We start from the raw sequence: 25,231 nt of genomic DNA on the forward strand, positions 1-25,231 counted from the left end.
TGTTAGGTACCGGGATGATATCCTTACAGCTATTGTCTAACTTCATACTGGTGAAGTGGGCCCTGGGTTCCACCTGGTGAACGACAATGTCTGGCCTTGTGTGGCCAGAGTGTATAGGCAGATTCTGGATGATGAAGACATTGATGCCATTGACTGGCCCTCATGTTCCCCAAACCTGAATCTAATTGGGATCCTCTTTGGCATTCTATATTGGAGCATCCGAATCAGCCAAGTAGAACCACAGACTGTCCAGGAGCTCACTAATGCCCTGATTCAGGTCTGGCAGGAGATCCTTCAGGACACTATATGCAGTCTCATCAGCAGCATGCCTAGATGCTTTTGGAAGTGTATACAGGCATGTGGGGGTCATACACTGACTTACATTATAAGTTGCGTTGATAAAATTCATGCACACTCGATCAGCCTGTAATTTCAGTCTTTGATTTTTGTTGTGATTTTTGAATACAGCCCTCAGTGGGTTAATTATTTTGGTTTCCATTGACTATTGTCAAATAGTGTTGCGTAGCCTGACCTTCAGACTGACGGCAGAAGGTCTGGGAACCTTGGCCGTTTGAATGGCCAAGGACCACCCAAGAGGCCATATAACTGACAGGTAAAGCAACCAATCATGTCTCGCATTGTGCCGCGTCATGTATAGGGGCATGGAAATATCCCTCCAACCACAGACCGGTGTGTTAAACTCTTGAACTTATTTTAAAGAGTCTATCCCCCAAACTTTACATATTTCACATACTTTTGAAAATCCAGAATATAGTTGATCCTGATAAACTCTCATTATCACAGTTGTAAAAACGACGGCTTTCTTCTTCCATGGTTTCCAGGTGGAATGTTAAAGGGGATATCGGATGCCCATTTTCTACAAGTTGATATGATTCTTTAGGGTCTTAATGAAAAGTCTGTAACATAGTTTGGTTAAAATCATGAAAACTTGCTAATTAGCACATTATTAGGAAAGACGATTTGCAAAGATTCACTAAAAAAACCTTATACTAATTTTTCTGTTGGCGAAGCTGCACCACGAATAATTTGCACAAAGATAGACACATTTAGGTAGATCGGGGGCACATCCCTTCAAAAAATAGAAAAAAAGTAGTTACTGAACAAATGGAGTTTGTTTTGGGCGTGGCTGTCGGGGAGTGTTTGGGAAACCTGTTTGAAAACAGACATTATTTTTGTAATTTAGTATAATGTGTAGTGCAGCAACCACTTAACCTTTATGGTAAATACAGTTTATATATATATATATATATATAAGAAAAGTTGTTAACATGTAAAGCTGTCAGATGGTGTGTTCAGTTTGACTTCAACACAATGCTTTAATTATTTAAGAACAGCCAAGAAACAACAAGTGTGACAACATACAGATAAGTTGCGTAGCTCTGGCAGGCAGGTGCTTTGCAGACTGTCAGGTGCTCCTTTTGTCATGGAGTGTCTCTTTGCATGTGCCTCAGGTGACATTTACCTCAAAGAAGCCTGACAGCAGCACAGCTGACACAGGAAAAGCTGGCATCGGCAGGTACATTTAACCCTATGGGAGAGGGAGGCTGTGCAGTTACCACCACTGGTGTCTTATTACTACAACTCAGTAAACACTACATCAACTGAAGAGAAAGTCAGTAACAATTCGAACTCCTTATGTGTTACTTGAAATAAACTATTGATATGTGGAAATATAATAAAGTTGAGTGCTAGTGTTTGGAGAGGATTAAACATTGAAATGGAAGGAATGACCCTGTTGTAGAGTTCGACTGCGGTTCTCTTGTCCCTATTCAGGCAAATTTTCATGCAGTTCCTGGTTGGTGGTTTGCATTCCAAATGTCCCTAAATTCAATGCATGTCTAGCACAGGTTCTAATGACGCTGTTATCTATAGACATTACAGCCAGTCTAATATTGACATTCGAATAGAGGCAGAAATTTGACTCTAATCAAGAATGCAGGACCTCAAGGACTCTTTAAAAGCACAGGCAACAAAGCGGCAGCATCTAATGACGGAAAGTCACCTTGCAGAAGATCGTATGGGTACAAAGCCATAATAATATCTCTCCTGGAGGGCAACATTGTGCCGTGCTGGAACTGATTAAAGCTCACTGAGCCGTTGGTGTTGCTTCTGCAGCCAACCCAAGGTATCAGTGACACCAGGTCTTTGTAAAACCAAGCACACTCTGCTAGAAAGAAACCCTGCGCACATTTAAATGGATGGTTTCTTTCTTTCTGGTGTGTTAGTGAGCACTTTGCTAGGGATGGGAATGGGGAAGTAATGCAATTGCTCTGATCGATTCTGATTCTTTAACAACTCCATTAACGAAGCGCATTGACAGATGTTTTAATGACGTCTTTATAGAAGTGGCATACAGTCTACAAACTTTCACTACATATTAAACAATACAAAAAGAAAAAAGAAAATGAGCCAACATTTAATTTACTTTTATATCAAATTTTTTGATTCACTTAAAATCATTTGTTGTGAATCAGTTATTGATTCAGCATACACTGGTTATATTATTTATTTACGATCTCTAATTTTAACATTTAATTCTGGAGATTTTCGTGTCAGACTAAAGTCTTGTAGTGTATGTTAGAGACAAAATAACCACATACAATACACTGAAGCCACTGCAAAAGTGCACTTTAAACATGGCTTTATGAAATGAATGGGACCATCAGGATGATGAGTGTCTTATTAGACACCATCAAGCCCAAACTGACTTCTATATATAGCTCCTCTTTAGTCCTTCTTTCATGTTTATATATATCCACCTCTCTTATTTTCTTTCTTTTGCTGCCTTTTTCTGATGCTTGCTGTCTGAAATATCCACGTCACTCCCTATGTTTAGCACTCCCACATATAAAGCACACAAAGCCATGAGAATACAAATACATACTTATGCAAACACACACACACACAAACACTGATGATATGCCCCAATTGCTCTTGTCCTTGTCTCTTTCCTTTATTCTCTGTTCACCCATTCCCATCATCATCCCTCTCTCTTTCTCTTTCCCCCTATGGTTGAGAGTAAGAATGGATGCCTCGGCAGGCGACAGCTGGAATCTGATTCATACAGGAATGGAGGGAGGTAGGCAGGGCGAGAGAGAGAGATGGAGAGAAGGAGAGGGAGAGGGGGATGAGAGGGATTGTCTGTAGGGCACAGTGATAAAGAGGAAATGCAGTCTCCCAGAGACTGCTGAGGATAGGGAGGAGAAGGGGGCCACACTCAGTGATTGGTCAAAACAAGCCCCGCCCAGCTTAGTCATGACTCTGCTGATTGGTCCACAGTCATGCTTGCCACCAGCATTCTTAGTCAATAACCTTTTCAGTGAAATTCTGCTTTGATGGCTTTGTAGGTTACTAAGCTAAAATCAACTATAAGAATGCTAGTTCATAAATATGTACATATGGTTTTTTTTAGGTAATATATTTTGAAAGCTGAGTATTTAGACCTTCTATTTTGGGTAGGGTGACATTGCAAAAAAATCTCAACATTTTTGTTCCTTTTAATGATACTTGATGTCTTATTTATTTTCTCTTAAATGGTGTGGAATGATGTTTTTATTTTTATCATAAGAACTATAATTGTAACCAAACAGCCATTGTAGGCAGATGAAATGTACGAGTTGAATGTAAAACACTGAATCTAGTTAATGATCAATATTTTCTACAGTTTTCACATAATAAACAAAAGGAAGAATATTTATTCATTTTTATGTAGCGATATAACAACATGATAAAAAATGCACTTGCATATGTTTTATGGAAAAATAAAAAATGCCTTGGTGAACATTTTTGAGTGATGATGCAAATGAATCCTTAAACCAGTTGTGAATTTATTAATTTTTTTACGGTCTGAAATGATTGACAGATATGAATCGCAGCATTTTTTTTTAATTAAAGATCTAAAAATTAGCCTTCAGGAAAATTAATGGCCAAATAAAAGTGCACAATAATGCCTGACTGTAATATTTACAATGTTGCTGTGTTTTATATCACCAGCAAAATCATTGCAAATATCTGATACATTTCCTACCCCTTTTTTCTATAGATGCAGGTCTGAAAATAGGAACACCCTGAGAAATACAAAACGAAGGATTCAAACTGCTATGTCAGCATGAGGGACCGTAAAAAATCTCTCTCAGCAGTGTAATGTAGCGTAATGTAGTGTACCTGGGCTGAAGCAGCAGGTAGCATTGGGCGATGGGAGATCCTGATTTCAGCCACAGTCCCAGCTGTTCCTGCCTTCAGGGGACCGTTTCATTTCACCCTTTATGCTCCCTACTGAGTGTGCACTATATATGGCACTGAGGGGAGAATTCATGCCTTCAGATTAGAAGATATGAAAGAGAGTGCGACTCAGCGAGTAATTGGGACACAGACCATTTCAGTGAGCTTTAGGGAGACAAAGAGGACTGCACTGTGTCTGTGATCAAACGTGTTTCAGAGATAGTTGTCTCTTTCTTGGACTTTTTTAGGACTGTGCCAATCTTGAGTGATTTCTCTAATATTATAAAATGCTTATTTTCGTGGTAAACACACACACATACACACACTATGATAAAATCAATAAGCACAATCATTTCTTTATTGGCTAATTATAAATCGGTGACTGTTCAAATATTTTTATCACCCTCTTGACTCTTGACTAAACTGCTTGGTAAAGTCGATCTCATGGATTGCTGAAGAGACAAATGGTCAAGTCTACAATCGGATCATGAAGGGTCAAGGGTCAAAGTGCTTGTTGTAATGCCAAACAGTTAAACAAGGGTTGCAGCGTGACAGATGTGTGTGCCCTGACACCATGCTGCACTTAATCATCATCAGGCTTAGGTTAAACTAGCTGCAGATGGAGATGTATATAAAGGAAATGCTAATTAGGTTGTAGTTAATGCCAGTTGGGGGTCCAGAGTGTGTAATTCTGTGGAAGACAGAAGTATTTGATCATTGCGGTAGGGAAGTTAAGGCCAATAACTGGCTACGCAAGTAAACAAAAAATATATATATATATATACACACACATACTGTGGGATGTAGCGATTGACCAGAATCAGAATCAAGTTGGTTCATCTGACGCCAGATTGTGAATAAAGTGTAAACATGTAAATATAAATATGTTCTGAATGGGAGTTATGGTTAATGTCCTGTGAATACAGTGGTTGATTTGCAAGTGTTTGATGTTAGATAGTTGCTAGTTGTAAAACCTGTATGACTGTCCTCTCATATATTATCCCAACACATAAACACACACTTCCATGCATGCCCTGAATGGCCTGCAGTAGCCTTTAGTGAAGAGATGCAACAGAAGTTAATTGGATCTAATGTGCACATATACCCTAACCCTAACCCTAACACACACACACACACACAGACCTTTACCATCACTGACTAACCCCTCGCTTGTTCAACCATGTTCAACGAATGTTGTCCTTCATTCTTCACTCTCATGAACGCCCTCTCTCTCCACACATATATTCACACAATCACACAATTCACACTATATATTCTTTCTCTGTGACATGCACACACACACACACACACACCCTCTCATAACCCTCTGGTGGCAACTGTTCCTCAGGGTGACATGGCCATATAACAAAGCCTTATTAACACTGTGAGCAGCCATCTCCTATTCTCCTAATCTCCCCTCACACCAAAGGCAGAAACATATGCACACACACACACATACACACACACACTTACGCAGTTAGAGATGAGGCAGGGAAATATCAAATCATAGCTTAACAAATTCACTTAAAAATATTGGTAATACTTTACAATAAGATCGCATTAGTTACAGTTGGTTGGCGCATTAATTAACAGCTATTCTTTTATATATTATTATTATTATTTTTTTTTTAAAATGACCCTCCAACACTAGCTCTCTCTTTTTTATTTTACTATTTTATCTACGTTTTCTTTTTATTCATTAATTTTGTGTACAGTTCATAGATCTGAACATCAGTTAAAACAAGAAAATTTAGCTTCGAAGCAAAACTGTCAATACTAGCTTGTACAATAATAGCAGCCGTGCCTTGAATATGTTATGTATATTTTTTTCTTGTTCCACCGAAAGGTTTTTCGTTTGTCTTTTCAGTAAGTTTAGCCTCGTTTTGTCTTCATTTACATCCAGCGTTTTTGCTATAATTTGTCATCTTTTCATCTGATATTCCAGGAATTGATCAGTTAAGGCGTCTTTCATAATGTGAGCTAATTGCTTTCACTTTTAGTTTTTCTATTTTTCGATTAAAAGGGAGTTTGGTTTTATTGACATTTTCTGTGTTATCTTCCCCCATATACTGTCATCTATATATTGTAAATACATATAGACAAAACTAAATTTAATCTTTGTTATTTAATAAAAAGTAAGTATAAACAATACAAAATAATAATCATAGTTTATTTTCATGGACAAAACGTTGCAAAATAACATTCATCTAGTTCTTAAGTTATATTTATATAATATAAAATTCTGTATATCATATTCTATAATATGATTATATTATATTATATTAATAAGTGACACAGCATTTTGAATGTATTAGTTTGTCTAATGGATGTGAAAGAGAAAGGTTCCACCTGTTCAACCTGAGCTTGTGATGTGCTGGTCAAACAGAAACTCAGCTGTGTTCTCTTCCTGTCTCTCTCTCTCTCTCTCTCTCTCTCTCTCTGCTCCCTTTTGCATATGTGTGGTGATAATGGAATAGCAGGCTGCACTCCACCCGTCCCCACCCCACTCAAACCAGTCCAGCTGACTATTGACACTCCAAACATTTCCATAGCCTGCCCGCATACGGAAACACAGGAGGAAATACAGGGAGGAGGGAAAGAACAGGGCACCACAGACTAGCATCACTCTCTCATACAGTACACCTCACATACAATATTTATACATAAATGTAATACACACACACACACACACACACAAATATGAAGTATACTGTAAAGAAAGCTATAGTTCACATTGAATTATTTGTGAGTTTCTTCCGTCCAGTGTGACTCATGTTTGTAAATATGAGCTAGACAGAAAGTCTAGTTGAGCTCGTTTAAAGGGGTATGATTGGATTTCAAGTTTTCCTTTCTCTTTGGAGTGTTACAAGCTCTCGGTGCATAAAGAAGATCTGTAAAGTTGCAAAATCTAGAGTCTCAAATCCAAAAAGATATTCTTTATAAAAAAAAAAAATCCACCACACCTACCTAAAACGGCTCGTTCTAACACCCCCCCAAATGTATTCACGCAAAGAAAGAAGGCGTAACTTTTATTCTCGCTGTTGCTGCAGCTACCATGTTGTGGAGACGCTGTGTGTTTCGTTGGGAAAGCGAAACTACTTTGTTTGGCCTTCCAAAAGAGGACACAACTAGAAATCAGTGGTTAAGTTGTATTTCAACACTGTTCCAGAACCGTTCATCCCAAATATTCAGATGTGTGCAGCGCATTTTACAGAGGATGAGGATTGTTTCCTGTAAGAGTAGCCTACAATGCCAGTGTCTGTTTCTATAAAATAGGTAAATTCCAACTTTGCAAGGACAGTCTGGGGCTTCTGACTCCCAGTCTGTAAGTATGTTTTCATATTAAATAATTTGCCACTGGTGATTCAAACACGAGTTTTGAGCAGTGTAGAGTAGCGCTTGTTGTTTGTCACTTCTCCGATCACAAATGCAGACATGGTTTTATGTTTATGTAATGCATAAAAACACAGTATAAATCATTATACTCCATTGCACTGGATGCAACAAATGCCTCATTTGTAATGGTTTTATTAGTTTTGTCTTGTCTCGTCGCACCAGGACATGCATCACAGTTTGGTAAGGGGCGTAACATTTCCGCACTGGATAGCTGGCCAATCAGAGCACACCTCGCTTTTTCCTAACAATGAGCTTTGTAAAAATTTACGCATTTCAGAAGGCGGGCATAGCGGAGCAATAATAAAGTACATTATGTGGAAAATTCTGTGCTTTTTTTTTTAACCTTAAAACACATAAACATAATGCATTACACCTAGACTTGTGCCGGTATTCGGTAATGAGATATATCACGGTAATGAATATGCACAATATTGTTATCGTGGGCACTTCTAAATACCGTGAATAATTATATATTACAAATTATTCAGTCCTTACACTTTAAACACCACAAATAAACCAGCTGGACTACTTTCTGAAAGATATTTAATAATTCTAAATAGCCAATCAGATTTGTGTATTTGCTATGATGTTCATCACAGTGCCAAATACTTAAGTATTAAGTTTTAATAGGCTATTTTAATCTGGACTACAACATGACATAGAAATCTTGTACTAAATTTCAATACCGTGATAATACCGTTTACCGTGATAAAAGCATGAGCAATTAATCGCAACAGGAATATTTTATACCGGCATATCCCTAAATACACCAAATACACAACATAATGTTCTTTTTAGCAACATCAGATGACCCCTTTAAGTCTTAATGGCAGCTGTGTAATCTCATGTGACGTGACAGTTTGGCTTAGACCAGTGTTTTCCAACCTTTTTTTGTCTTATGTACTTATTGACTTCTATAATTCTTGGTCTACTAAACTGTGTAGATCTTGGTAGTTTCAGTGAACACAGATCTGAATTCATGGATAACCATTGCAAGATCAGTGTGTCGTCTAATGCCACTTCTGTGAAATATTGACATTGTTCTCCCCATGCAGCTATCTGCCACCTATTATGTGTATGTGTGTACAGTTAAAGCTTGTCATGTGTTGTGATGTCACTTGTGATGAACAGATGTTTGTGTTGTGTACAGATTAGCGTATAGATGAGTGTGCATTCAGTTAGGTGAAAGTCAAAGTTACTTTTTAGGCCTCTGTTGCCTGCACACAGGATACTGGCAGTTAAATATTTTATAGAGTTGAGAGCTTCAACTCCCTGTAAGAATCAAGAAGTCTTAATTTTGCTGAGACCATTAAATTAAAATTTAACCTGGTTTACTTTCTTAATACATGGTCTTATTGTGAATGATTTACATTGTTCCATTCATTGCATTCATTCTATTATATACAGTATCGATTCAAAAAAGTTGGGTCAGTTAGATTTATTTTTTTTATTGGAAAGAATTTCATCCTTTCGTTCAGGAGTTTTTCGGACAAGCAATCTGTCTATGTTGGCATAATCGGAGTAGTTTCTTCTGTGACATTAATTTGTAGTGAATAGAGTTGGAATGGACGCATGTCCTTTATAGGGTTATTCTACCTAAAAATGAAAATACACTTATTATTTTCTGACTCTCATGCTGTCCAAAATCTGTATGCTTTCTTTCTTTAGATGAAAATTCTAACATTTTAGAAAAATAACCCATCTCTTTAAATCCATATAATGCCCCAGAAATGAATTACTGTTACATGAATCGACATCATCTGATGCGAAATGATTACAAAGTCTAAAAAATGTATTTGATATTCTGATCTAATATGATCTGTAGATGCAGTTTTGTGTGGTTTACTTCACTGGTTCTCACGTGTATCGCTGTCATGTGACTCGTTGTGTGACCTATGTTTGCACTTCGCTTTTATCTGAAGTGCAAATCAAGGATATTGTTTGCCATCTTTGTGTAAAGCTTCCGTGTGCCAAATAATCTGGTCTGACTTCTGATGAGCACCACTGAGACTAATTACTAGATACTGCATGCAGACGTTGTTATTGTTTCCACTATTCATTATTCAGAAATATCAACAAAGAGCCAAGATTCACTCCAGTTGTCTCCAACCCGCTTTGGCTTCATATTTCTCTGTTCTTCGTTTCACCCCCCTCCCTCAGTTCTGATTCTGGAGCCTGTGGAGAGAGACGACCTGAGTGGGAAGACTCTGAAGATCACAGACTTCGGCCTTGCTCGGGAATGGCATCGCACCACGAAGATGAGCGCCGCGGGCACGTATGCCTGGATGGCTCCAGAGGTCATCAAGCTGTCCCTGTTCTCCAAAAGCAGCGACGTGTGGAGGTGAGCTTCCGTCCTCCTCTGAACTATCTTTCGCGGCCAAACGTGAGGTTTTATGGCTGATTATGGTCTTTTTCATGTCAGTTTTGGAGTTTTACTCTGGGAGCTGCTAACTGGTGAGGTGCCATACCGTGAAATCGATGCTTTGGCTGTGGCCTATGGAGTTGCTATGAACAAGCTGACCCTTCCCGTCCCCTCCACCTGCCCTGAGGCCTTCGCACAGCTGCTGGAAGGCAAGAACAGTTACGGTTGAGCCACATGAAACATTGACCTGTGAGATATTACATCATCTCTCTCTCTCTCTCTCTTTCTCTCTGTGTGTGTAGAGTGTTGGTGTCCTAACCCACATGGACGTCCTTCTTTTGGGAGTATTTTGAAAAGGCTGGTGGACATTGAGCAATCAGCCATGTTCCAGATGCCCCTCGAGTCTTTCCATTCCCTGCAGGAAGACTGGAGGCTGGAGATCCAGCAGATGTTTGATGAACTACGAGCAAAAGAGAAGGTTAGGGCCATAAATTGATGTTTATTTAATATTTAACACATCTCAGGAGGAGAAAATAAGAGAGGCATGTGGCGAACTTCTGAAAAATTGTCAAATTTATATATATTCTGTTTAAATTAAAACCCATTTATACAATGAATATGGATCACCATTTACCCTATATTGTCAACCAGTACAATAATACCATATATTTTACATATTTTACCATATGAATAATTTATTATGATTATAATTTATTTTAATATACTATAAACTCAAAAACATTGAAGTCTTGTTAATTTAGTTTTTAATTTTTTTTTTTAAATGTAATAACTTCAATAATACAGTAACTTTTTAAAAAATAGCAAATTATCTTTTTAAATTATATATTTTTAAAATTGAAAAAGAATAATAAAATGAATACAAATAAAAAAATACTGTATTAGTTGTTTTATGAAGTATACTTCATTTGAAAAGTTTGGGGATTGTAGAAATTTTGTAGACATTTTTAATTTTGTCTCTTATGCTTGCCAGATGCTGCATTTATTTGATCAAAATACAGTAAAAAACAGTAATATAAATATATATATATATATATATATATATATATATATATATATATATATATATATATATATATATATATATATATATATATATATATATATATATATATTCACTCTCATGTGAATATAAAATAATAATAATAATAATAATAATAATAAAACATTGAAAGTAATATTATTTGGTGCTCAAGAACATTTCTTATTATTATCTATGTTTGTTTTTCTCAGTATTCTTTGATGAATAGAAAGTTCAAAAGAACAGCATTTATTTGAAATCTGAAGACTTTTAAACAGTGTAAAAGATTTGACTGTCACCTTTGATCAAATGAATACGTCCTTCCTGAATAAAATAACATAAAAAAAAATCTTGACCCGGTATTGTACATTTAATGATAAATATTTTATATTTTAAGGATGTAATAGAGTACAGATTAGATGATTAAGACTACAGACTGTTTACACAAGTATTGTGAACCAATATACAAATTGCACCAAAGAGAGCATAATGTGTGGGAAAATTGAATCACCTACGCTTAGGGAAATTACACTAGCTGCAATATTATAAACAATAACTTGTAGGCTCAGTGGATTAGCGGTCTAAATAATGGCCTGTTCATTAGGAGTTGCGGTCCTGGGAGGAAGCTCTGGCGCGGGCAGCTGAGGAGCAGAGGGAGCAAGAGGAGCACCTGAGGAGGCGTGAGCAGGAGCTCGCCGAGAGAGAGATCGACATCGTGGAGAGAGAGCTCAACATCATCATCCATCAGATGTATCAAGAGAAACCACACGTCAAAAAACGCAAAGGCCACTTCAAAAAGAGCAGACTGCTCAAACTTGGCAGGGACAGCAACTGCATCAGTCTGCCATCCGGTGGGTGGAATAAAAACATACACTACCACACAAAAGTCTGGAATAATTAGGATTCTTTAATGTTGTTCTTCTTTATATATATATATATATATATATATATATATATATATATATATATATATATATATATATATATATATGTGTGTGTGTGTGTGTGTGTGTGTGTGTGGTGTGGTTTGAACACAGTTTAAACAGTAATATTGTGAAATTTAATTTAAAATGACTTACCTATTTTAACATATTTCATCATTTATTCCTGTGATTGCAAAGCCAAGTTTCCAGCGGTCTTCTGTGTCACATGATCCTTCAGAAGTCTTTCTGATAAGCTGATTTGCTACTCAAGAAACATTTTTATTATATCTGCTGCTTCATATTTTGTGGAAACTAATCCATCAATGCTTCAGTTCAGCAGGGATGCATTTAATTGATCAAAAGTCACAGTAAAGACGTTTCATTTAAAAAAAAGATTTTATTTTAAATAAAATAATAATGCTGCTTTTTATTTTCTGCTTATCAAAGAATCCAAAGAATGTTAAGCGGCTTTGAGAATTGTTCAGCATTGGTAATAATAAGAACCTTTATTAATAATTGAGAAGTGATAATAATCGAGCGCCAAATCAGAATATTAGAATGATTTCTGAAGGATCGTGTGACACTGAAGACTGGAGTAATGATGCTGAAAATTCAGCTTTGCATCACAGGAATAAATTACAATATAAAATATATTGCAATAGAAAGTAGTTATTTTAAATCGTAATTCAATTTCACAATATTACTGTTTTTACTGTATTCAAATCACAACAACAATAATAATATTTCACAATATTGCTGTACATTTATATTCAAAGGACCCCCCCCCCCCAAATCAAATCAGTGTTATTGTCCAGTAAAATGTTTTTATCATACAATGGAAATGCAAACTGTCTGTTTTAGGTTTTGAGCATAAGATCACAGTGCAAGCGTCCCCCAGTGTGGACAAGAGGAAAGGGCAGGGTAGTGAAAGCACCACTCCTCCGGCCAGCCCAGGGGTCATCCCTCGCCTCAGAGCCATACGCTGTAAGTCAATGCCTGAATGTTTCGCTTTTATATAGGAGAATAAACAAGGACCAGAGTACACTGCTGAAGAAGTTCACACCGATGTGTCCCTGCACTGCCACGTGCCAACAATCAATACCACTTAAAGAGCTGAATGTGTCTGTGAAGTGCATTGAGACTGTCTTAGCTTACATACTTGTCTTTCTATGTAATCCATACTTTATGTTGAGTTTGGTAGTAGTAAAGCTAAAGATAATATTGAATATTTTCTGAAATGTGTTTGTATTGCTGTGTGGTCCAGTGACGCCCAGTGATGGAAGGAGGACGTGGGGCCGGACGGCAGTGTGTAAGAAAGAGGATCTAGGGACTAAGAAGAAGGGCCGAACATGGGGGCCCAGCTCCACACATCAGCGGGAGAGAGTCGGTGGAGAGGACAGGTACACCAAAATATACACATCTCAAAGAGTTTTTATTTATTTAACAAATTTTTTTATATTGCATTTTTAATTTTAATGAATAAATGTAATGTAAATGTAATTTAATTTAATTTTAATATTTCTTTAGAAGTCCACTTATGTTTTTTATTTATTATTATTATTTTTAAGTATACAAAATGTATTATTATTATTTTTAAGTATACAAAATTTAGTTTCTAAACACTGAAGACAATTATAAGCAATTTTAAAGTTTAAATTATTCAGATTAGCTGAAATATATATACACACACACACACATACATACATACATACATAAATACATATATTATATATATATATATATATATATATATATATATGTATGTGTGTGTGTGTGTGTGTGAAATATATATAATTAAATAGATTTTAAAATGAAATGTAATCAAAGCTGATCCAGCCCCCTTTGTGAATAGGTTAAAGTCACTCGGGGAGGGTAAGGTGTGGTCGTCCAGCGCTCCAAATCTGGGGAAGTCCCCAAAACATGCTCCGATGTCAGCTGGATTCTCAAGCCTAAATGAAATGGGTGAGTCTAAATCACATGCTCATAGACCCGCAGTATAATGAAACAGATTAATCCTGATATCAACTGATCTGTTTCTCTTGATTTCTTCTTTTGTTTTCTGTGTAGAGGAGCACAGCGAGTGTGACGACGGTTCCCCAGGAGGCCTGGCTCCTGACCTGGGCAGTAACGGAGCGATGGAGGAGCTGGGTTCAGGGCCGGGAATAGGCTCACAGGATTCAGTTCGGCGCAGCAGCCAGAGGAAAAAGAGTGACCTGCTGCTGCTGGGCTGTGCCTCTGTACTGGCCGCTGTGGGCCTGGGCTCCGACATCTTCCAGCTGGGACGACAACAGGTACACATCATGAGAGACTGAGAAAGTGGAAAAGAAAGTAAGAAACAGAAGAAAAGAGTCTTAATAGGATTTTGATAATGAATGTATTTCATAAACAAGACTACAAATAATGATTATTACTATGTAATTATTATACATGTAACAATTCATTGTAATACTTATGTGAATTCATATTTGTAATTGAATATTGAAATAGTTTCACAATAAATATAATCATTATATATTAAGTAATGAATTAATCGTTTGAATTATTTGGGCTTCCATATGTGAGTAGCTACATTTTCATATACTACTACTAGTACTTTCATATTTTCTTTCTTTAAAATTAGTGAATGTTACAAAATAAAAGTGAATGTTATAAAAACATGTTCAGCACCAGAAATTAAAATAGAATATTTATTTTGCATAAAGAACATGTTTTTGACGTGTTTTTGTTGTTGTTGTAGTAATTCTCATTAGATTTATTGCTATATGTTATATTGTATGACCTTATTGTTGAACTGATGTGACATTATTCATTCATATGTGTTCAGATGAGTCAAGACGAGCAGGACCCGCGAGAGGAGCAGAGAAAGAAGAAGGAGGGTTTGTTCCAGCGCACGGGTCGATTTAGACGCAGCACCTCTCCACCCAGCCGCACACTGTCACTCTCCCTGTCCCACAACCGCCATCCCGACTCCATCCTGCCCAGCATGGACCCGTCTCCTTCTGTTACCCTCCTCTCTTTGTCCTCCCTCTCTGACTGCAACTCCACCAAGTCCCTGTTACCTTCTGATCCTGATGACTTTGCCCCGACCCCTAGTAGCGCTCCCCCGGTGGTCTCTCTTGCACCGTCATTAAACCCTCTGTTGGACCTGAGGGCCGAGAGTTTCAAACGAGAGCCCAATCAGTCCCTCACACCCACCCACGTCTCTGCAACTATGGCATTAAACCGTGGGCACCGCCGCACACCCTCTGATGGGGCCATCCGTCCTCGAGCACAGACGGTCGTGGGGCATCGACGCACCCCTTCTGATGGGAGCATGCCCTTCATCCCCACACCAGCCCCGACCATTACACCATATACAGGTACAATATTTTACTTTAAATACTGTTTGCTATTGGGAGAATTTCTGTCAAAACATTTACGTTAACATTTAAAAATTATGTGTTTTATTTTGTATAAAGTGTAACTTAAAGTATACTTCTATGATGTGTAAGTACTTTGAAAAAATTTGAAAATATTATATAAAATATTTACTTCATTTTTGCTTTAGAGGAATGCGTACATAAAGACAATATTTTAGAAACAATAAGATTTATTTAAATAAATAATATTTTATATATATATATATATATATATATATATATATATATATATATATATATATATATATATATATACACATATATATACGATTAATGGGATTACAAAAGAAATTTAAATAAATCTATATTTTATAACTATATTATATGTTGCTTAAAATATTTAAACAGTTATGTCATTTGCTTCATTTTACATTAATGATAATTATTTTTTGCAGTCGTTTCTATGATATTTTTCATAAAGGCATTAATTAAAATGACTAATATTGGTCTTAACTCTTTTGTAATTCCCATTATGCTCAGTAGTAATTTTTCAAACAATATTTTATTGATGTATATTACAGTATATATAACATTTAATACTATATATATATATATATATATATATATATATATATAATATTTATATATTTATTAAATATAACATAGATGTTTAAATTATTTAAAATAATACATGATTTGTTTCATATTACAGCAATGATAATTAATTTATTTAGCATTTCTCATTATTCTCAGAAGTGATTCTCATAAGTGTTATTAATACTTTTTTTTCTTTATTCTTTTTGCTGTATTTCAGTATATGTAATATTTAATTGTGCATAATATATATATACCGTATTTTACGGACTATAAGTCGCACTTTTTTTCATAGTTTGGCTGGTCCTGCGATTTATATTCAGGAGCAACTTATTTATCAAAATTAATTTGAGAATTGAACCAAGAGAAAACATTACCGTCTACAGCCACGAGAGGGCGCAGTGAGCAGCTTAGAGCTCCCTCTCGTGGCTGTAGACGGTAGTGTTTTCTCTTGGTTCTAAATAAATGTGACTTTTTTCCTCGTCATGACTTATACTTAGGTGCGACTTATAGTCCGAGAAATACGGTGTGTGTGTGTATGTATATATATATATATATATATATATATATATATATATATATATATATTTTTTTTTTTTTTTTTTTTTACATGGCTCAAAATACAGTCTCTCATATCTCTGAAAACATGATTTAATCATTTAATCATTTATTTAACATTTCTTTAACTTGTATTATAATGTCACTTCATGTCGATCACGTGTTCTCCTGCAGGTTCCCGTGAAGCTCTCGACATTCCACGCCTGCCTGACCCGTCTCTGGTCTACCCCACAGCCCATCGCCGCAAACCTCCTCCTCCCATCCCCGTGCCAGAGCCAGACAGCCATACGGGCACACTCGAGCGTCCCAAAACCCTCGAGTTCGCTCCCCGCCCCCGACCAACCCCGGCTCGGGTACGTCCGGACCCCTGGAAACTATCATCTCTGTCCCAGACGCTCAGTTCGTCTCCAGGTAGCAGCTGTGACAGTCCGCTGGGCTCGGGTGACAGCGGAGTGAGCGCTGGAGTGGGAGTCGTCCATAAAAGCCTTCTCGACATGGACATGGAAGGCCAGACCCAGGACAACACCACCCCCCTGTGCGGAAAACACCCACAGGCCACTCTATGTGGTCAACATTACTCATAGAAAGACAGACACCCCACCGTCTGGTGCACCCTAAACAGCACTCTGTGGCCGTCGTAAGAGGTTTCCCCCACAGTTTGCCCCGTGATCCCATCAGACCACGTTCTCTGGCAGCTCTAATGGAGAAGCTGCCCTCTGCAGTAGCTAGACAGACGCCTCCTGGACCGGTTAAGAGATAAATGACCTTGATTTTGTGTATCTCAGCCTGTCCGAATTGACTCATTCTCTGGGAGTTTAATGGGCCTTATAACGGCTGCGATCGGTTGGTTATACAGTGGCCTGTTAGTGAGCAGGAGAGGGCAGTCTAACTACTGTAGGTCTGTGACATTCCTTGTTTGTCCATATCCATATTATCATAGGGCAAGTCTCTCTCGCCTCTTCTTCTTCATCATGGTCTCCATGGGTATAACCAGTTTTTTTGGCCTGGAAGAATAATTATTATTATTATTATTATTTTATTTTTTTTTAATATTTTTCATCCCCTCCAGTGTGTACATTGTAAAGTTCAGTGATGCTTTCTGTATTTACATTCAGGAGAATTGTGTATGCAGTTAATTGCAATGAAACAGGGAGCTCTTTTCCGAGTTGAATTCATTGTAATATATTGATACAATATAAAAATAGGTGTACCATAAGAATTTAATATTTTTCTTTTTTGGGGGAAAAACCTAACATACTCATCTCAAACTACTCTCTGCATGACCTAATCAGAATGTGAGAGCAGTATAAACGAGGAGATGCTTTCTCTCCATGTGTGGAGGTACTTGGCACTTTCCAATGATAGGGTACACTTCTTTGTTTTTGTTTTTTTAAACCATTAGTGTTTTTTTTTAACTCCATGAATTAACCTAAAATGGTTATTTTGGCCTGTCCCACTTCAGATATATAATGATAAATTATACATATACTGTACATTCAAAACATATACACATTATACATATAACACATATAAACTGACATTCAATTCATTGTTGTTTATTGATATAATTTAATGACTACAAAAGTCTTGTCTCACAGTTTGTGCATAACCCTGCATGATTTAATACATTTAAGCAAAAAAACCTACTTGCATGTTCTCAATGTTTCCACAAATTGGAATGATGACTGCATTTTGACCGGCACAGCTTTCAACTGTTACCTACGCTATTAAAGAAATATCATCTTAAAATATTTGTCTTTAGTTTATGGGAGATAAGTGCATGGGAAGTAACTACGACTCACCATATTTTGCCCCTATTGATAGCTCCATTAGCAACACACTTCCTTTCTTAAATGTTGTCTTTTATTTTAATGTTTATTGCAAACAAATATCAAAATCAGCCGAACCTTGGTTTTAAACTCTATTTAGAGATCCCAAATCAATTCTAAACTATTGTTCAAAAATTTTGGAGTTGGAAATATATTTGTATACTGTATATTCTTGAACGAAGTCTCTTATGAACTCCAAGGCTGAATTAATTTGATCAAATACAGGGAAAATGAAACGAAATTTGAAATGTGTCCTGCCCCAAATTGACGAACGGTAGTGTACATGTCCCAAATATTGGTAAGAAGTTTCAAATCTTACTGGAAATGAATAAAATATTTAATTGAATCATTTCTGAAGGTTAAGCTTTTTTGTACCCTATTCATGGAAAGTGCTTCTTGCTGTGCATGTCAATCAGACTAAAACTGGATGAGTAAGCCACTCACTCTAGTTCTAGTGTTTCAAGTGGAAAGCATTTATTCCTCCTCTCTTCTGAAAAGCCTCTGAGAAATGGGAAAATTGGGGTTTTTGTAACAATTGGCAATAAAAGGCAAACATGTACTACCGGTTTTTTCTTCTGTACCAGAAAGACACTTGCTTACCTCCTTAAGTGATGTTCTTCCTCCACCTACTGAACAATTCAACTGAAGAGACACCACAGAGAGCATTCTGAAGGAGACTGTCATGTCAGGGCACATGGAAAGAGACGTGATGAGATCTTTGATGACGTTACACTTGTGCAGGAAATACAGGATGTTCATTTGGCGGACTGAATGGTGCTGAGAAATGCACACTGGAGGGTTGTCAAATTCGTTGTGCTGAACTGTTAAACCTGGTAGTAGACAGTATTTATTTTTTTGACTGTCCACCAATGAGTATGCCTGTATGTGAGTGTGTGTGTGTGTGTGCGCGCATGTGGTTTTGTGTTCTTATTGTTATCATTTTTATGGGGTCATTCTGTGTGCAGGGGTTGAATAAACCCACCCCCTTATTTCCTGTGTGAGGGAACACTAAGAGTATTTATTAAAATAATTGTTACAAGCAGTAATATGTTGGTTTCAATTTTTTTTTTTTTGTCAAATCTTGTGCTGTGTTTTTATAATTACACAAGATCCTGTTAAAAGATGCAACAATAACTATTATTATTATTTAAAATAATTTTCAGTTGCACTTCTTTCCAGCCGAGTTATTTATTTTACAAAACTAATTTAATGCATTTATGTATAAGCTTTTAATTATAATGTTTTAAAAATAAAAGAAAGTCAGTCCACGGCTAAATTTGACTTTTTACTGATAGCAGTCTTATTGCAAATCTGTCGTGGTGAGGATTTGTTACATTCATATCTCACATCCTCAAATTTTTTATTATTTAAACACTATCCTTTATTTTATTCCCATAATAAAGAATAAACCAAGACCGATTTATTTAAAAAATAATAATAACAAAAATAGAACACTAGATGTCGACAAAGTCCCGCGGTGCAAATTGAATAATTATGACGCAATGGATTCCTAGAGTATTTAGCTTATTTAGTATTTACTTTATAATTTAGCTTTAAGAGCATAGCTATATAGCATGACATAAGCAAAGAAGCATATCTGGCTCCACCGTGCACGTGCGCGCGCGCTCACAGAAACTGCTCTGTTTACATCAGCGATTGTTCTCTGAGGACAATGAGAAGACACCACACTGATATACTCCTCTCCAGGAGACAAATAAGTATATGGAAGGGGGGAAAGGTTTTGTACGTGATAATTTTAAAACAACAACAAAAAAATTAAATATATATCCCCTCAAATTGCTCGATAAAGGCTGTAAATGCTAAAAAAAATTATAATAATAATAATAAATAATAATTATTAATAATAATGCGGTATTTGGATTATTGTAAGTGGTAACGTTAGGTGTAGAACATTGTGACTTTCCAGCCGTAGCTGTATCCCCTCTAGCCACAACCCTATGCTTCCAGACGCCAGCCAGTTGCTTAGCAACCACACTTCACTTCCATGGCAATGCTATAAAAAGCAACAACAAAGAAATAAAGGGAAGATGGTGGACATATGAGGGAGTGTGTCAGAAGAACTACACACTCATACGATCATATTTTGACCTCCAAATATACATACTTTACCCTTTTCTCTGATGATTTAATTATTTAGTTTTAAGCATTGTATATTTTCCATTCAACAAATTCTTCACTTTTGCCTTCTCATTCCTAAAATAGAAATTGACCACCCCAAACTAATCATCATCCTTTCTGATATTACAAATGATTTTGTAAGTTTAAAATTATGCGATTTATTATTTTGCCCTGCTCTGTAATTGCGTCTTAGACTTTCTTCCCCATCATTTATCTTCTTCCTTTTTTTTTTTAATTTTTTTTTATTCAAGTGTGAGTGTTTTTGTGTTTTTCTCTCCCCTTTTGCATTCACAACCCTGGATGACATTATGGAAGGTAGTCAGCGGTGACATACACACTGTGTCCCACTGAGAGAGATGGAGGAAAGAGACGGAGGAGGGAGAGCCCGGTGGTTCCATTAAATCTGTGGAGGATTGGAACAAACACTGAATCTCTGGATGCCTGGCTTCTGGTGCTCAGTGTTGTGAAGAGAGAAACATAATGGGTACGGATGCAACACTGCAAGTGTTTGCACATTAAATGAATAGTTAACCCAAACATGAACATCCTGGCATCGTTTACTCACCCTCGTGTTGTTCCAAACCTGAATGATTCTCCTTCTTCCGTGGAACACAAAAGTACTTTTACATACAATACATCAACATACAGTGATTGGGCAGGGGTTATCAAGCTCTGAAATGTATATTATTAAAAGCCATACATTCAACATGACTCATGCACCATATTGTGACCCTTTTAATCCATCTGATAGTTTTGTGTAAGGAGCCATTTTTTTATGCTTTTGTGCATCCTAACATTTCAGCAAAGCTCATGAGTGCATGAGTCACTATAGCAAGCACAAAATGTAATTTTTTTAAAGAACTCATTTTAACTTGAGCACCAAAGTTAGAATGGCATGTCATGTGCGAAGACTTGCCTGGAAGTTTCTTGAGAATCTTAACACCTTGATTATTTTGGTTCAGTTTTGTTTAATTAGAGTTGGTTGTTGTAGGGGCTTTGTGTTTCTTCTATAAATGGTTGGTTTTGCATTAAAAAATCAAACAATAATATAGTTTCTCTTTTTAAACTTTATTTGTAGACTTCAATTAGCAATCAATAGTGCATTCCTGAACTTGCAGGTAAACATAACCAGTCGGCAGGTCTTGTAATATCTGGCGGAAGTATGTACAGTACTTCCCAAAGAAGCAATGAATGACCGCAGTAATGCATTAACATTATAACCAGAACAACCAGAGGGTCAAAGTCTCTCTCTCTCCAGAACAGGCAAGAAAACCAGAAAAAAAACAGTGGATTTGTCTCTCTCTTTCAGGACAGTAGGGTACCCTCACCCCTTCTTCCTCATATGCAAAATCCCTTGCCATTCTCTCCTGACCCACCCCGGATGACCTTTCTTTCTGGAGGTCAAAGGGCAAACCCTGAATCCTCAGACTGCCAATCAGACAAAAACAAGGCTAAGACATCACAAACAAGCCAAGATACAAGAGGAAAACTGATCATACAGTATACACAGGTATAAAGCTGCCTCTCACAAATGTTAAATATATTTTTCCATAAATATCCTTTAGTTATCCTTCTCTTTTGCTCTCTCACATATCGACAAAAAACAATTTAATAAAGTAAAGCTTTCGACAACCATTTTAATGTCTTTAAAACCGCACAAGTCTACTTTCACATTCAACAAACACATACCTCAAGTGACATCCAAGAAAAAGTACAGTAAGTTTATCTGCTTGTCCATGAACCAGTTTGTGCTTTTGATGTTGTCTGTAGACAACAGTCAGATTTGATGTTTCTCCATCTGTGTAGAAAGAGATCCAGCACATGGGGACATATGGACCACAGCTGAACGAAGCAGTGATGACCGAGATCCTTTACAGGACATCAGTGTTGTCAGCATGGCTCTGTTACAGACAATATGACCTTTACCATTTACAGAAATCAAAAGAACATATCGAAGGTAAGGTGGAGAGAGAACTGTCACAAAACAGAGACAAGAGATAGAGCTGGAAAAGAGGGAAGCGTCAAACAGCCAACACACTCTCATGGCAACTCCAAACTATTTTACTTCTTGGTGTCTAATTCATGTAACCTTGTTTGTACATTTTCATACTATCATCTTACGTCCCATTGAAGGTTAGGTTTTGGGTGGGTTTAGGGATGGACCTTTATGCTTACATTTTTGTAAACAAACTTTGCAAATTCAAGCAAAAACGGCACCTCATAAAATAGTTATGTTTTCTCACGAGACTGGATTAGAATAGTACAGTAAAGAGACTTGATTTCTCTGGCCAATCTATTCATTACAACATCATCTAGAGTTGTTTTGAGCATTAAAGCAACACTATGTAACTTTGTTCAAAATTAACTAAATGTATATAATGAGCGAGTAAATCATAAATGAATCTACCGAACCGGATTTGTTTCTTATCCTAAATCACTACTGTAGATTTATAATAAGTGATTATTTTTGGACTATTGTATCCTGTTCGGGTTGTCACCCCTGCCGAGTAACACAGACCCGCGTGAATCGCCATAGACATAAACTTGGAGAAGTAGCTCGGGTTAGAATGTTCTTCCGCGGGATGAGTGCAGTTCTGTTTATTAACTGTTAGAGCCACAACATTTACAGTGTTGCTTTAAAAAGCGCACTCAAAAAGTTTTTGCGTTTCACAAGATATTTTTTCACCCCAAGAGAAGTATATGCTGACACCTACTGGTGTGGATGAATGAAGTTTTTATATTCATTTCTGTTCACTCCATTTTCATTCATTTCTGCATTGAGCACTTCAAAGTTCTATATAATAATGAACTAATAATTATTATTGTAAGACAAGTTGTTGTCTTAAGACATAGAAGCCCCATGAGAGGGCATCCCGCTCCATGTGGAATAAATCAGAAGATATGACTAGAGTCTTGACTGCATGGGAGTCACAATGTTCCACTCCCTGTAAGTATATTATATATAAAACAATTTAATTAAGAACAAATAACTGAATGCACCTTATTTTATCGTCATATTCCTCAGTTTCCTCAAGTGTCACTGGAAACAAAGAGATGGGGTTGTATGGCCCGCCATGCGTTCTGAATCTCATCAGTGCGTATTCTTTTTTGAAACCATGGCACATCATCCCCAGCGTCCCACTGACACAATTAAATCTGTCTTATATTAGGGCAGATGGATAATTTCATCTGTCTGTCCTCATCTCCTCATAGCCATTAATCCAAACTAGACTCAGAATGACATGTGGTGTCAAAGACTTCTCCACATTCAAATGAATCCGCTGGAGATGTTGCCTCAATGAACAAAACATCATCAGTTTCCATAGCAAAGCACAAAAAAAGCATAACACTAAGAAGAGGACAAACGCATGACACTTAATTAATGGTTGTCAAAACTACAATTCTCAGAGTTACCAGTGTTTTGTAACACTGATCTTTTTTGGTAGATATATAAAGTTTAGCAGACCTCTATCAAGCTCTTCAGATGTTGTTCATCCCGTTTCTTGTAGAAACATAAGAGTTTTTAATATGGCTCCATTAGTTAATAATATTCCAACAGGCTGCATAACCATCGTGACATCATCAGGATGCGCTCTTCTCTTTTGGGTGGGGGTGGGTGGCGGGTGGCTATGCGACAGTCCTATACAAGGAAATGGACAACAAGGTTCACAAAACATCTGCTAACATCAGTACGGAGGATGTTGTAAAGGGAAAGGTAACAACTTGTTCAAACCACTATAGTACAGCAAACCGAGAGGCAAAACAAAATCGATATCTAAGGACAAATTACAAACAACTGAATTAGCCCTTGAATTGAAACAGTTCAGAAATTATGTTGAGATATGCCCAAATTCAAGAGAGAGAAAAAGGAGGCAGAAAGTAAGAGACATTGGCAGGTAAGCGTGAACTGAATGGTGACCTCTCTGCTTCTCTTCTGTATTAAGCAGAGAGAGTGCTTCTCAATGAATCTGAGTGAGTTCAAAGGTCACTAGCCTAATCATTGACCTTCATCACCTGCGCTTAAGTAGCTGTGTGGCTTTGATATGTGTGCTTTCACTCTGTTCTCTACCTACATATTCAATTCTGGCACCCATGCTTTAATATCCATCATGTGATTTTAAATTGTAATGTCAGACCCCCATTGCTTATTTCATTACAAGACAGCATTTCTTCTTTTTTCGTCTTCGTCTTCTCTGTTCATCAGTCGAATTCTCAATACCTGGGAAATGAAAAGCACCGGGGACGTTGGATTTAAAGGGACAGAGAGATCTCAGAGCGAGAAAAGACAGTTGCGGGGAGCTGTGCTGTAGCTGTGCCAGTTTGAGTCCGCTTTCAGAGAGGGGCACAGCGCATGTATCCTGGTTGTCCAAGGGATCAATGGTGAGAAAAAGGGGAAAGACTAGAGTAGAGAGGTTTTCTATCAGGCTTAGGGTGTGGCATGGAGGGGGGGTCGGGCCGAATTAACCCAATGACTCTTTCCCACTCTCACGCACCTGGTGACCGGTCTTACTCATCTTCATCTCCGTCAGCTGGATGTATCGCAGCACGTTTGTGTCTGGACAGAGAGAGGATATACCACAGAAAATCAGCATAAGACTAAATAAAACTAAACCTTGCTTCAGTAGGCAAACAAACACATCAGCTTAACATAAATGCTTTATATATATATATATATATATATATATATATATATATATATATATATATATATATGTGTGTGTGTGTGTGTGTGTGTGTGTGTGTGTGTGTGTGTGTGTGTGTGTGTGTGTGTGTGTGTGTATGGTTCTTAA

General features: G+C 37.1%; 2 protein-coding genes across 2 annotated transcripts in view; one reads left to right on the forward strand and one right to left on the reverse strand.

Moving 5' to 3' along the window:
• Window positions 1-19,348, forward strand: part of LOC127934616 (mitogen-activated protein kinase kinase kinase 10-like) — a 34,095-nt gene extending 14,747 nt beyond the window's left edge. The window contains exons 2-11 of the mRNA XM_052532110.1: window positions 9,799-9,979; window positions 10,061-10,209; window positions 10,303-10,478; window positions 11,644-11,890; window positions 12,824-12,946; window positions 13,227-13,362; window positions 13,815-13,924; window positions 14,030-14,253; window positions 14,787-15,321; window positions 16,648-19,348. Coding sequence (XP_052388070.1) covers window positions 9,799-9,979; window positions 10,061-10,209; window positions 10,303-10,478; window positions 11,644-11,890; window positions 12,824-12,946; window positions 13,227-13,362; window positions 13,815-13,924; window positions 14,030-14,253; window positions 14,787-15,321; window positions 16,648-17,057 — 2,291 coding nt within the window. The 3' untranslated portion in view covers window positions 17,058-19,348. The remainder of the gene's footprint in view (window positions 1-9,798; window positions 9,980-10,060; window positions 10,210-10,302; window positions 10,479-11,643; window positions 11,891-12,823; window positions 12,947-13,226; window positions 13,363-13,814; window positions 13,925-14,029; window positions 14,254-14,786; window positions 15,322-16,647) is intronic.
• Window positions 19,349-21,490: 2,142 nt separating this feature from the next.
• The window catches only part of LOC127933877 (tetratricopeptide repeat protein 9A-like), a 29,914-nt gene continuing 26,173 nt past the window's right edge, over window positions 21,491-25,231 (reverse strand). The window contains exon 3 of the mRNA XM_052530926.1: window positions 21,491-24,996. Coding sequence (XP_052386886.1) covers window positions 24,902-24,996 — 95 coding nt within the window. The 3' untranslated portion in view covers window positions 21,491-24,901. The remainder of the gene's footprint in view (window positions 24,997-25,231) is intronic.

The sequence above is a fragment of the Carassius gibelio genome, chromosome A18 (genome assembly GCF_023724105.1).
Source record: "Carassius gibelio isolate Cgi1373 ecotype wild population from Czech Republic chromosome A18, carGib1.2-hapl.c, whole genome shotgun sequence".
Lineage (NCBI taxonomy): Eukaryota > Metazoa > Chordata > Actinopteri > Cypriniformes > Cyprinidae > Carassius > Carassius gibelio.